The sequence below is a fragment of the Ursus maritimus genome, unplaced genomic scaffold, assembly GCF_017311325.1.
Source record: "Ursus maritimus isolate PB19 unplaced genomic scaffold, ASM1731132v1 scaffold_33, whole genome shotgun sequence".
In the NCBI taxonomy this organism is placed as follows: Eukaryota; Metazoa; Chordata; class Mammalia; order Carnivora; family Ursidae; genus Ursus; species Ursus maritimus.
The window spans coordinates 11,638,239-11,653,240 of record NW_024425897.1 but is presented as its reverse complement, the minus strand read 5'-3'; the positions used below and the strand labels follow the sequence as shown (position 1 = coordinate 11,653,240).

At 37.0% G+C, this 15,002-nt stretch overlaps 1 protein-coding gene across 1 annotated transcript in view; it reads left to right on the top strand.

Annotated features, from left to right (window-relative positions):
• LOC103681074 (solute carrier family 5 member 4) overlaps positions 1-15,002 on the top strand; it is a 37,585-nt gene that overhangs the window by 21,055 nt on the left and 1,528 nt on the right. The window contains exons 9-14 of the mRNA XM_008710581.2: positions 2,266-2,401; positions 3,643-3,750; positions 6,038-6,188; positions 8,318-8,486; positions 9,631-9,846; positions 12,745-12,847. Coding sequence (XP_008708803.2) covers positions 2,266-2,401; positions 3,643-3,750; positions 6,038-6,188; positions 8,318-8,486; positions 9,631-9,846; positions 12,745-12,847 — 883 coding nt within the window. The remainder of the gene's footprint in view (positions 1-2,265; positions 2,402-3,642; positions 3,751-6,037; positions 6,189-8,317; positions 8,487-9,630; positions 9,847-12,744; positions 12,848-15,002) is intronic.

Genomic DNA, 15,002 nt, shown 5'->3' with positions numbered 1-15,002 from the left:
TCCTAAATTGATCCTCTGGCATGTACACATTTCTAAGTTGGAAATAATTTTCCCCAAAACATAAATTCATTGCCTTCTGACTTCCGCCATTACTGGTGAGAGGCCTGAAGTTATTCTTGATTCTTTGGATGTAACCTGTCTTTTCTATGGAAGTTTGTCTTTTCTTTGTCCTCAGTGTTCTGAAATTTCACAATGTACTATTATGTGCAGATCTATTTTTGTCCATTGTGATGGGCCATAGTGAGCCACTTTAATCTGGTAATGGATGTCTTGAATGAACTGGAGGGATTCTTTCTTTGATTGCTTGCATTTTGTTTTCCTTTAGAGACCTTCCCTTTTTTGGTGTAGGTCTTCCTCAACTGGTTTTCTAGTGTTCTTATCTTTCATCCCTCTTCTTTCATCTCGGTCTTTTTGCTCTGCTTTCTAGATTTCCTCAATATCATCCTCTGGTTTTCTGCCTTTGTATTTATAACTCTCAAGATCTTATTTTTTTGTTTTCTGGATGTTCCTTTTTGTAGCATTCGAGTTTGTTTTTGTTTTTTTGTTTTGAAGTTTTCTTCACCCTCCATAGTCTCTGTCAACTCAAACATATAATTTCACAATTTTAACCCATCTTGGACCAGTGGTCACTTGCCGTGTCAGTGAGGGATCAGTTTTCTTTTTCTCTACATAATAAACTGATTTTCTCAACATATCTACCGAAGAGTGCATCCTTTCACTGATTTCTGCAACCATCTTTATTATTTACATTTGCCTCTGACCACCTGACCTATATCCTGTAAGTGGCCTCACATTCACCTTTAGATTTGATACCTGACCCTGCTTATCTGCTGACAGGCCTCCCCTCCTCACCTGTAATTTGTGTTGTCCCTCAACTTTCTGTTTCAAGCCCTCTAAATATGGCACCTGCTCCCCCAGCACTGAGAGACATTGTTGCTATCCCTAATAGATTTGTTTCTCCAAAGAAAATGAAGCATAAAAAGCCATCTCTATTTCTGACATTCCTTGAGAAGAAAAATGTCAAGAAGTTATGGCATTATGGGTAGAAATCCTGCTTTACTAGAATGAAGTGGGGGTAAACAGAAGGGGGAATGAACCACGAGAGACTATGGACTCTGGGAAACAAACTGAGGGCTTCAGAGGGAGGGGGGTGGGGATTGGGATAGGCCAGTGATGGGTATTAATGAGGGCACATATTGCATGGTGCACTGGGTGTTATATGCAAATAATGAATCATGGAACACTACATCAAAAACTAAGGATGTACTGTATGGTGACTAACATAATAAAAAATTATTATAAAAAAAGAAAATTCTTAGTTAAGAGATTACACAACTTAAGTGGAAATTGTGAAATTATATGCATTGAATTTCCCAGGACCACTATCTTTGGTTCATAAGTAAATGAGGTCCTCAGAATATTCTGAAGAAATGTAAAGATGAATGTCTCAGGGTTCTCTTCTGATGGCTGCTGACTCTGATGTTTCTATGGCAATGAGTTTGACTTCCCAAGGGGGCAATTCCTCCCTAATGGTCGAGAGATACTGATGATTACGTGGCTTATTTGGTGCCTAAAACACAAAAGGCACAACTGAAACACACAACTTGTGGCGAAGTTCAGTAGTGATAGCTTTGTACTTGGAAGAGCACATGGCCATTGTTGCAATGCAGCCTGGGAGCTGTAAACATTTTAATAGTAGTGATGTGTATTGACTTTTATGTACCAGGAGTCTTAGAAACATTATACCAAATATTCAGAATGTCCTGCAAGAGATAACCCTTTTATTTATTTTTTATTACAAGTTTTTTATTATGTTCAATTACCAACACATAGTACATCATTAGTTTTTGATGTAGCGTTCAACGATTCATTAACTGCATATAAAATGTGAAAGTGTGATGTAATCACAAGTTTACAAATACTTCTAGAAGTTAGTAATTATTGACATTTCGACTGACCAGTTCATAGCCTTCTCAAAAGTTAAAGTTACCATTAATTCTTTTTTCCATTTTTTCCCTTTGTATTTATTTTTTTATTATGTTCAACTGAAGATAACCCTTTTAGAGATGAGAAACCTGCATCTCACAGAGCCAAATACTCATATAAGAAGAGCAGAGATTTGAGTTCTGATTTTACTCTGGAGCCCATTATTTTCCACTATTAATGATCCCATCTCTTATTGTAACATTAATCCCTGAAAAGAAGCACTTACTTTCTTTGAAGCCATCCTCTGATTTTGATGACTATGTCACGTTTTCCTGGCAGGTCATTGTGCAACGCTGCCTCTCAGGTAAGAACATGTCTCATGTGAAGGCCGCCTGTATCCTGTGTGGGTACCTGAAGCTGCTGCCCATGTTCCTCATGGTGATGCCAGGAATGATCAGCCGCATCCTGTACACGGGCAAGTCACTGGTTCACAAATCCTCTTTCTTTTATGCTTGAATTCTGAGTAGTGGTTTTAAGATGTATTAAAACCTTGATAAGATAGAAAATCCATTACGAATGGAAGTAAAAAACACAATTCCAGGTAGAGAGAACAGTTTTTGCAGGGGCTCAGAAACAGGAAAATTTGGCATATTTGACTCCTATATATCTAACTAGTAGGGAATGGACAAAGAAATTATTGTATACACCCTTTATGGAAAATTACACACAAGAGACCAAAGACTTTCTCAAAACTTTGTAAAATGCTGAAGTTATTATGTTTAAGTATAAAAAGCAAACTACAAAATATGATCTCAACAATTACCATAGTTTTGCAAAAGAAGACATTTCTCTGTGGAAAAAGATTAGGAAAGAATTTAAAAAACACAACAACTAAGGGGTGCCTGGGTGGCTCAGTCAGTTAAGCATCTGCCTTTAGCTTAGGTTACAATCCCAGAGCCCCAGGATTGAGACCCACATCAGACTCCCTGCTCAGCGGAGAGTCTGCTTCTCCCTCTGACCCTCCCCGCTCTCATGTCCTCTCTCTCTTTCACTCTCTTTCTCTCTCAAATAAATAAATAAAATCTTTTTTAAAAAGAATTAAAAAACTAAAAGAAACGTATGTGTTATAGTGTTAGTATTCTGGGAGATTTTTTAAAATCCATTTTTGCTATCTGTTGTCATATATTGTTTAAGCAAAAAAAATTGCCAAGGTACCACGGTGAAGGGAGACCTCATCCCACATGAGCAATCACCCCTGATAACAACCACAAGTGACATGTCTTCTTAGATTCAGGTGGAAAACACTGGGCTAAATGACTGGACATAGACCTAACTTCCTGGGTATTGTGGGTTTTTTTTTTTTTTTATCACTGGAGTTCTGTGCCTCTGGGAGGATTTATGCTCTTGCAGCTTTTCTGAAGGATGGAATCAGCTCCCCTTGTTTATTCTAATGCTCTAGCTGGGTCACATCCCAAAGAGGAGCGCTGCCCCTTAGGTCAGTGCAAGGGGAGCTCAGGTATGAGACACTTGGGAAGTCATGTTCTGGGCAAAGAGGGACCAGGTCTATGGTACGGAGTTCAAAGTTGAATCTCCAATTTCCCAGCAAATGTTTTTCCTCTCACCCATGATGTACAACTTGTCTCTAAGTTCAATGGTTATAGGTCTTACCTGTTTGGGCCCCACTCACTGAATCTACTTATCTGAATCCCTCCTCAGAGAAGGTGGCCTGTGTCGTACCTTCTGAATGTGTGAAACACTGTGGCATTGAAGTTGGCTGCACTAACTATGCCTACCCAACGATGGTGCTGGAACTGATGCCTCAGGGTAAGAAAATGTCCATGCTCAAATGAATGGGGAAAATGTATGACAGATGATAGATAGATAGAAAGATGATAGATAGATAGATAGATAGATAATAGATTAGATAGATGATAGATGATAGATAGATGATAGATAAATGACAGATAGATAATTATAAGTATAGATAATAGAATATTACTCAGCCTTTAAAAAATGAAAACCTGCCATTTGCAACAACATGGATGGACCTAGAAGACATTATGCTAAGTGAGATAAGCCAGATACAGAAAGACAAATTACCGCATAATGTCACTTGTATGTAGAATCAAAAAAATTGGAACTCATACAATAGAGCAGAATGGTGATTGCCAGGGCTGAGGGGTGGGGGAAATGGTGTACAAACTTTTAGTTATAAGATGAATAAGTTCTGAATAACTAATGTAGAGCAGGGAGATTATAGTTAACAATAATGTATGCTTCAAATTTGCTTAGAGAATAGATCTCAAGGATTCTCACCATAAAACAAGAAAACCATAACTATGTGAGAGGATGGATATGTTAATTAACTTGATCTTGGTAATCATATCACAGTGTACAGGTATATAAACAACACATTGTACACCTTAACTATATACAATTATTTGTCGATCATACCTCAATAAAGCTAAAAAAAAAAAAAAGAAAAATGTTAATGCTGGGACTGCCTCAGAGACCTGGTCTATAGATCAGCCATGAGGAATGATTATGGTATAATTCTTAATAATCCTAACTTTCATTAATTCAATTGTCTTCATCAAACAAACTGAGGGCTTCAGAGGGGAGGGAGGTGGGGGAATGGGATAGGCTGGTGATGGGTATTAAGGAGGGCACGTATTGCATGGTGCACTGGGTGTTATACACAAATAATGAATCATGGAACATTACATCAAAAACTAAGGATATACTGTATGGTGACTAACATAACATAATAAAAAATTATTATAAAAAAATTCAATTGTCTTCATCAGACATTTCTCGAGCACTTTCCGTAGACTACCAGCCCTGTGCTGAGCCTGGGGAATACAGAGATCAATCAGATATAATTCCTATTAGAAGAATCCTTACTCCTTTGGATTCAAGATTGTCTTCCAAGGCAATATATCTTGCAGTCCAATGATCAGCAGGGAGTCTGCTCTCTCTCTCACTCACTCTCTCTCTCTCTTTCAAATAAATAAATAAAATCTTTTTTATTAAATTAAAAAATATATTTAAAAAATTTTTAAATAAAATAAAACCTTTTTTAAAAGAGTTGCATAGAAATAAACATAACCATATAGTGCATCCCCGGTTTCCGATGTAAAGTTCGATGATTCGTTAGTTGCGTATAACACCCAGTGTACTGTATGGTGACTAACATAATATAATAAAAAAACATTAAAAAAAAGAAATAAACATAACCTCAGAAAACTAGAAGTTAACTATTTATGCTGCTTTCTTTAGACCAGTTATACCCAGATAACAGACCTCAATCTATTTAATTTGTAACTATTTATTGAGTGCCTACTATGTGCCAGACACTGCGCTCGTGCTTAGAAAACATCGCTGAAATAGGCACAAAATCCCCTATATCTTGGAACTCACATTCTAGTTTCATGAGATAGAAAATAAATTACACATGTGAAAAAAGTAAATTACTAGGATACTAAAAGGTGATCTATGTTGGTCAGAAACAGAACAGAATATGGGGCTCAGCAACAACCAGGTGCTCTTGTACCAAGTCAGCTAACACTTCTGTGATTTTTCTCCTTCCTGACATACAGGAGCATTGTCAGGAGGAAGGGAGCGTGATCCACAAATGACATCACCCATCCACCTCATTCCAACTTGTCCTAGGAGTTTTAGGGGCATTACTAATAAGAAGAGAGAACTGGAGGATGAAGTGACCATAATACCTCAAAACTACTTGCTTTGCCCACCAAAAAGTTCAACAGAACTACCTACTACACTTTTCCCTCTCCAGTTCCCTAAGTCTTCAGGAAACCAAGAGGTTCTCCCCCAAACAAAGATGGCACAATACTGTTGTTTCCTCTCTCCCAAATTTAAGTTCCAGCAAATTATCTCTAAGTGTATATTTATAACTGAAATTCTGTACTGGGTTATTCTCAAATCACCAGGAAATATGCAGGAAATGCCACATGATGATAGATGTTGACAGGCGCATCAGTTAGTAAATGTTCCAGGTGACACTTTCGAACAACTCTGGTTTGGCAAGGTGCTCATAAATCATGGAGTCCAATTCCTAACTAAGGTTTGCACTCTTGTTTGGCCCTAGGACTGCGAGGTCTGATGCTGTCAGTCATGTTGGCCTCTCTCATGAGCTCCCTGACCTCCATCTTCAACAGTGCCAGCACCCTCTTTACCATGGATCTCTACACCAAGATTAGGAAACAGGCATCAGAGAAAGAGCTTCTTATAGCAGGACGGTGAGAGCATCCTGATTTCTGCCTAAAATTTCCCTGGAAAAGTGCAGAAATAAAAGTCAACTAGAGCCTTCTCATCTTTGGGTTCAGTGAAATTAATCATAGAATTCTAGAGTGGGGAAGGGACATTAAGAGGATGTTTAATCCAACTTTATCTCTTGCCAGATACAAACCATGGGTCCATACTTTCAAATGAAATGGTTGCTTTTTTAGACTTTCGAATGCCTTTCTGATTGTCTCTTATTTCTTCCTCTCATCACACTCTCTTCCAACTACATCTTCATGAAACTCTAGTGTTTTTCATGGGGTATAAATTTCCCACCTACTGTGATAGGCTAATACGTTGTCTCTAGAAGTTTCCATGTACATCTCATGAAGCAAGTCACAAATTAAGTCATCCACACACTACTACAGGGTAGTTTATCAACTGCATTCATTAAGAAATGGGGTGTCAGGAGAAACTGACCACTTATGTAAAAGATCGTGGTTTGCTGAGTACAGTAACAATTGCTTAGGAAATTAAGCCCTTGCAGGAAAATTCCAAGGGCTCACTTGATCCAGATCTTGACTCTGGAAAAAGGCTATAGAAGAAGAATAACAGTAAGACATCTATGTTTCTGTGGTAGATAAAGTGTTAGACCTGAATTCAGTAAGCCCAAGAAGCAGAAGTCCACTAATAGGCATATGATCTTGGGTATGAACACCTTTTAAGTCTCCATAATTAATTAATGAAATTTTCTTTCTCGCTCTCTCTTTTATTAAATGCCTACTAGGTCCCAGAATACAAATATGAAAAAGGACATATATGTGAAAAATAATTTCCTGCTTTGTAGAATTTATGCCTTTGTTGGGAAGATGGACAATGAATATATTCTATATCTAATGACAAGAAGTACTAGGAAGAAAATTAAAGCAGGATTAAAGATGGGGGCTCCTCAAGACAGTTGTTCAGGGAGTCCTCCCTGTGGAGGTGGCATTTGAGGACAGCCCTGAGGGAAGTGTGGGAGTGAACCCAGTGGCTCTGTGGGGATGGGACAGTAAGTGCTGAATTCTTACAGCAGTCACGTAGATGGTTTAGTTAAGGGCAGCAGGGGTGAGGTTGGCACATGATGAGCAAGTGGAAGCATGATAAGAACCATGGTCTATAAGGTAGCTAGAGGTGAAATTATGTAGGGCCATGTAAGCCATAAAAAAACTTTCCACGTGTGGTGGAAAACAACTGAAGATAAGAGAGTAAGGAAGGCACGCGATTTGCTTCCCGATGATGATAACAAGGAGAACAAAGATAGTGGGTATTATTTGCTTATTAAACTTTATTATCTAGGAATCACGCTCAGACTTTCCATGGTTTATCACATTTAATTATTGCAAGGCTGCAGAAGTTTTGCGAAGCTTCAGTGAGACACTTGTGCCTCAGTCTCCTGCCCAAATGCTTGTTCCCCACTTTCCCCCCACCTCTCTGTTTCAGGTGAGCACAGAGAAGTAATGACGGTCCAGTAAATTATGTTTGTTTATTTATACAAGAAGCACAGAATACTGTGGAGTTTAGGATTAGTCATTCTCCCTGGACCCCAGGAACCTCTAAAAAGTTTTTAGCAATATTTTAACCAATTTTCTCTACCTGACAAAGTACTCAAGTAGTAAAATACACAAATTAACATTTCTGGACAACTCACTGAGCATTCTGGAATAAAGGATATTTTAATTCTAACCTGTGCAAACTGACTTAGTTTTCCTCAAGCCAGGAAAAAAGATCAAAATACGAATCACTTTCTTTATAATACAAATAATTACTTACTCATAGAAATAGTGTGGTGGTTTTTTCTAATTGATAGATTACATAAATTGCATTAGAGAATTATTAACTTGTTCGTGACATTTGAACTGTTATGAATAGATGTTTAATCTCATAGCTGAAGCTAATGTTACTAATTATAGATAAGAAATTGCTTTATTGGCATTTTGTTAACCAATGGTCATTAAACATGGCATGGCTTCATGTGAGGTCAAGGAGTTTGATTTTATTTGGAAAATCAATGAACGTTCACAAGAGTGAATTCAAGAACTAAAGCACAATAAAAATACTAATAATGCTTTTGTTTAATATTTAAATCATTTTGTTTTCTCCCCAGACTATTTATCATTCTATTAACTGTCATCAGCATCTTATGGGTCCCATTAATTCAAGTATCTCAAAATGGACAACTGTTCCATTATATAGAAGCAGTTTCTAGCTACCTTGGGCCTCCTATTGCGGCTGTCTTCCTGCTTGCCATCTTCTGTAAAAGAGTCAATGAACAGGTAAGTAAAAATCAGAAAACTTCTTCCCTGCTAGAGTGAGAAAGTTATTTCTTTCCCTGGTAGAAAAATGCGTTCTTTCCACCTTGTTTATACAACTCAAAGCCCATCTCAATCTTAACTGTATTCAGCTACAATTCCTGATTCTCACTGAAGTGTGTCCATGTATAGGGCACACTTATAGGACAGTCTTTACATTTCTTACAAAATATTATACACCTTCATGACATGATGCTGAGGAACACAAGTTTTGGAGTAAGACTGACAGGACCCAATCCTGGCTCTACCATTTTATATCATTGTGATCTTAAGCAACCCATTTTATTCTGTGTAGAATAAAGATAATCATAGTGCCTACCTTATAGGATTGATGTGAGGATTAAAAGAGATTTTTTTTAAAAATGTGGAGTGCTTAGAAGAGAACCTACTGCATTAGTAACAATTCAAAATATGTTAACTTTTATTATGATATATGTAACTGATTATTATGGATCATATACGTTTAATCCCTTCATTGTTGCCAGCTTTATTATAATTTTGAAATGAAGAACAGGTGCAGAAAATCTAGTATAGTCTGTGCTTTTCAAATGTGACTTAATATTAGTAAGTAGGATCTTGAGATTCAGACTCAGGTCTTCCTCCAACCAAAGCCTGTACTCTTAATCTCTACGCAATACCGTTTCCCTAAACATAGCATCTTGATCAGGGAAATAAGGGACACATATTTCCAACCCCACTAACTTCTCAGAGAAAATAAATGCTCTTAGTTGTCAAAAGCTTAACAGACCTATCAAAACTACTTAATATCAACTCTGCAAATTGTTTAACATTAGCCATAGTTCTGTTTATTCTATAAAATAAGTCACAATTTTTGAAATTTATATATAAAATAAAATTTACGGTAAACTTAAACTTGGGTCAGAGTAGACAGTAGTGTCCTGGTGAAATGAAATTTCAGGATCACAGAAAGCAGCAGCCCGCTAATAAACATGTGCATTTGCACCTTTTCCTTGCTCTAGTGAGTTTGTGCTCAAGGTGAGCCATTCTTGATTCTCAGTGGAGAAAGCAGGTAGGATAATTATGATCTACTCAAATGAGCTTCTCATCTTTTCTAAATACTCCGATTTTATTCTTATTCCCTTTGCAGGGAGCCTTCTGGGGTCTAGTCACTGGACTTGTGATTGGCCTCATTCGCATGATTGCAGAGTTTGTCTATGGAACAAATAGTTGTTTGGATACCAGTGACTGTCCCAAGATCATCTGTGAAGTGCACTATCTGTACTTTGCCATCATTCTCTTTTTTGTTTCCATACTGGTCACCCTGGGAATTTCCCTGCTAACAAAACCCATTCCTGATGTACATGTGAGTAAGAGTAGTAGATACGGGCTCATTTTAAAGTAAGAGTTCTTTGCCTTCCAGGGAATTGGGAAATGGCTTCAACTTCAAAAAACTTCATGATGCATTCGGGAAGTAAATCTTCATCTCTGTTCTAGGATACCAGGAAGAGAGTAATTAGTGTTGCCTGAGAGATTGGGAAAGACTTCATGACAGAGCTCTCATCTGGGCTGGTACTGTTTAGTGGCAAGTAGAATTGAATATACCGCACAAACACTGACACAGATTAAAACAAAACAAAACAAAACAAAACAAAACCCCACAGGGTCCCAGGCGGCAAGAAAAAGAAAAATAGAACAATGAGATGCCTTTCTAATTGGCAAAAAGGTTTAATATTAGTATGTCCAGGGTTGGTAAGGATGTTGGGAAATGTCCACTCTCTAAAACTGTTGGTGAATGTATGAATTTTATAATTTGTAGGAAGATAATTGGGCAGTATTTATCAATTAAAATTCTCATACCTTGTGAGCCAACAGCCACATTTCTAGGAGCTTATTGTGTAGACATACTTGCACGAGCAGGAAAAATATATGTATAATGATTTTCTCTGTCAAAGGTTTCTGCTAGGAAAAAAAATGAAGACAACCTAAATTTCTCTTGCTAGTGGAATGGATGCACAATAGTACACTGCGTATTATGCAGCTGTTCAAGAACTTGAAGAGCTCTATTACTTGCTTTTTTAAATGTCCATCATATGATTAAGGGGGGAAAATGCTTGCAGAAATACATTGTATTATGTAATACCACTTTTTGAAAATAAAATACACATGCATATGTTCCTCTAAACATAGGCAAACTATCTTAAAGCACATACACCAGAAACTCTCAGTAAGAGGTATCTCTGGGGGAGGCACTATAGAGGACTAGCAAATATTAGCCATTTTTTAAGCATACGTTGCTTACATACTAATATTGCATGAATGTATTACTAGCACATATAACTTTTATTTATTTTGCATTAATCACTCAATCTTCAAAGCAATATTTATTTGTATATTTCTTTGGAAAGTAGTGAATATTATTTATGGACGGGGAAATCTGAAATACAGAATGGTTCAAATTACTTTACTAAAGACATGTCACCAGAAGTCATAGCTAAATATTCATGTTGAATATTGGGAGTTGAGTGAAGAAGACACTAAAAACCATATCAGTTTTCAAAGAAATATAAATATTAAGCTCTTTTACGGCAATAAAAATAACCACAACTTATTATTAATTTTTAGGAAAAAATGTGTCTGAAGGATCAATGAGACCATTTACCTAATTTACGTTTATGTTTCATAAATATACTCCGCGGTTTGAATTTTCAAAATCAACTGATAAAAATCAATAGTCATTCCAGAGAAAGTCATGAGTAGTGTTGTGGACCTAACCTAACAGAAAGAGAAATCTCAGAATGGTAATTTTTTTGGCTTGGCAAGACTGCAAATTACCTTGTCCAAGTTAAAAATTCAAGGAGCCCCAGTAAAAGAGTTTCAGCAAAGAAAGTAGATATTGTATAAGAAATGCTAAGATTAAGAATCTTATGAAGCTATATTTAGGAATCTCAGTGGTAAGGTGGAGGCATATGCTTGCGCTGTGTCAACAACAAACGAAAACCCAACTACAAATTCTGGTGAATCTGTACAAGAAAGTCATGAACCAAATATGAAGCCAATTAAAATGAGGCATGATTTCGAACATACGATAGGTTGTAATTTTGAAACCCATATGACACTTGGAACAACATCCTTGGAATGACCTAGAGCTGGTATTTATTCATTGTGTCCAATCACATGTCTTGGATCTATGGCCCTGAAAAAAGTTACATAATAACATAAATAGCTATTTATTTTCAAATTTTAATCAACATACAAAGCATGGAAATATTAATCATATTTACAGAAAACAATTAAAATTCTGTAAATCTTATAACAGTTTTAAAATAATGGTACAGTTGATAAAAGTTCGGAGGTTGGTTGGGAAATGGATATGCGAGGACATAAATTGTTATCAGAACTTAATAGCAGTATGTAGGGGGCGCCTGGGCGGCACAGCGGTTAAGCGTCTGCCTTCGGCTCAGGGCGTGATCCTGGCGTTATGGGATCGAGCCCCACATCAGGCTCCTCCGCTATGAGCCTGCTTCTTCCTCTCCCAATCCCCCTGCTTGTGTTCCCTCTCTCGCTGGCTGTCTCTATCTCTGTCGAATAAATAAATAAAATCTTAAAAAAAAAAAAAAAAGAACTTAATAGCAGTATGTAAATACTATCTAAACATGATGGATCCAGAAACGAAGCTTAAGAAGATATTTTAGGGGCGCCTGGGTGGCTCAATCAGTTAAGCATCTGACTTCAGCTCAGGTCATGATCTCAGGGTCCTGGAATCGAGCCCCACATCGGCTCTGTGCTGGCCAGGGAGTCTGCGTCTTCTGCCCCTCCCTCTGCCCATGCTCTCTCTCTCTTCAAATAAATAAAATCTTTTTTTTAAAAAAAGAAGATATTTTAAAAGTTACAAAAGTAACCACTAGACAAACTGAAAGTAATAATGTTGCAGCTAATAACAGCTGAATGATAAGGACAATGAGTGAAGCAGGGGTATATGTAAGTTAGATAAATCTTTGACTTTTATGAAATTATAAATCCAGAAGTAAGTGTTTTAGGCATATTACATAAAAGTGTTTAATAACTACTGGAAGAGTTAAAAACAGAAATAATTTTAAATGGTTAGTGTGTTTTTGTGAATTAGTGTGGTAGAAGACGTTTTTGTTACCTACACTGTTCAATGCCATTTGATTTTTTTGCACTATACAATAAACAAATGTACCATCATATTATTGTAAAGATTTTCCCTTCACTAATGTGCTTGTCTATGGTCTCTGTGCAGCTGTATCGCCTGTGCTGGGCTCTTCGGAACAGTACAGAGGAACGAATTGATTTAGAGGGCGAAGAGAAAACATATGAAGAAGCTGGTGATGACGTTGATGAAGGTAATACTTGGTTTACACCTGGTTTTCATATAGGAGCGCTATGTATCTGAATTATTATGTTTGCTTTATTTTTTTAATGCCACTAAATTCAGTTTCTGAAAAAGCTGTTAGATTTATGGCAGACTGAAACTTTAAAATCTTACCTTCCCAAAAAACCAAGACAATTCATTACAAATAAAATATCCCCGTTCATCTGCCTATCCATCAGTCTGTCTGTCCATTCATCCATCATCCATCCATGGACCTGTGTACCAGCTGTGAGATGAAAATCAATTCCAGTCTCTTCTGTTTCCAGGCACATATTAAGTGTTCAACAATTCAATCTTGATTGATAGTGATTAGGCGCACTTAGCATCTAGTCCCTCCTTTTCCTCCAAACTTGTTTCTCACTATTTTCTCCAATATACTCTCCTTTCCAGCTAGGCAGATTTCCTCACTTTCCCCCCACATATACCAAGATTTTTAGGATGTTTTACCTCTCCTCTCCAAGAGGAAAAAAAAACGCTTATTCTTTGAGACTAGATTCTAATCTCGTTTCCTTCAAGGAAACTTCAGCATCCATCCCCATGGATCTTCGTTTACCCGGTGTTTTTAAAACCATTGACAAAGTTAAGCACTTCAGGAAATGTTGTCTTGAACTATACACTAATTGTTTCATTTGGTGTGGCTTAGATTCTTCAACTTGAGGGAAGGATAAATGCCTTCTACTCCTTTTGGATTTTTATATCAGTGCTCCTGAGTAAGATTGGTTTATATAGTTTTCCTTTATTTTACTTTGTCTGGTTTTGGTATTAAAATAGTGTTCTCATAGAATGAATTAGAAATATTTCAATAAGATTGGAATGATTTCTGCATCGAAATTTTGGTAATTTGCTAATAATACCATTAGGCATTAGGGCCTAATGAATGTGAGAGAGAGAGAGAGAGAGAGAGAGAGAGAGAGAGAAGCTTTTAACCTGATTAAATTTATACAGCATTTTTGCTGTATAAATTAAATTCAATGCCTATAGAGGTATTTAGAGGTTCCATTTCTTGGTTAGTCAGTTTTGGAAAATTATATTTTCTAGGATTGTGCCCATTTAGTACACATTTTAAATATATTGACATAAAGTTACTCATACTACTTATTGGCTTTTCCATCTCTACTACCTCTGTAGTTATGCCTTCCTTTTAATTCCTAATACAATTTTTTGTGATTTCTCTTTTTTCTTGATAAATCTCACTAAAGACTTGTCTATTTTACTTTTCTTTTTAAAAAAAAAATTACATAAGAGAGAGAGTGTGAGCAGGGGCAAAGGAAGAGGGAGACAAGCAGACTCCCCGCTGAGCAGGAAGCCCTATGCGGGGCTTGATCTCATGACCCTGAGATCATGACCTGAGCCAAAATCAAGAGTTGGACACCTAACTGATTAAGCCACTCAGTTCCCCTATTTTACTTTTCTTAAAGAACCAACTTTAGGTTTTGTTATTTTGCTCTCTTGTTATCCTTCTTTTCTATTTTATTACTCTCTGTTCTCATTTGTATACCCTTCCATTTACATTATTTGGGTTTATTCTATTGTTATTTTCTTCTAATTTATTTACTTTTAAAAAAGATTTTATTAATTTATTTGAGAGAGAGAGAGAGCACAAGTGGGGAGAGGGGCAACGGGGGAAGGAGAAGCAGATTCCCCACTGAGCAGAGAGCCTGACACAGATGCAGGGCTTGATCCCAGCACCCTGAGATCATGACCTGAGTGGAAGTCAGACACTTAACCAACTGAGACACCCAGGTGCCCCTATTTTTTCTAATTTAGATTGAATATTACTTCATTAATTTTCAGCCTCCCTTCTTTTATAATATAAATAAGTAAAGCTAGGCATTTTCCTCAAAGTAATGCTTTCACTGCATCTCACAGCTTTTAATTTGTAGAATTTTCTTTTTAAATTTTTTATTATGTTATGTTATTCACCATTAGTGAATGGTGAACTACATCATTAGTTTTTGATGTAGTGTCCCATGATTCATTGTTTGTGTATAACACCCAGTGCACCATGCAATACGTGCCCTCCTTAATACCCATCACTGGCCTATCCCAATCCCCCACCCCCCCTCCCCTCTGAAGCCCTCAGTTTGTTTCCCAGAGTCCATAGTCTCTCGTGGTTCATTCCCCCT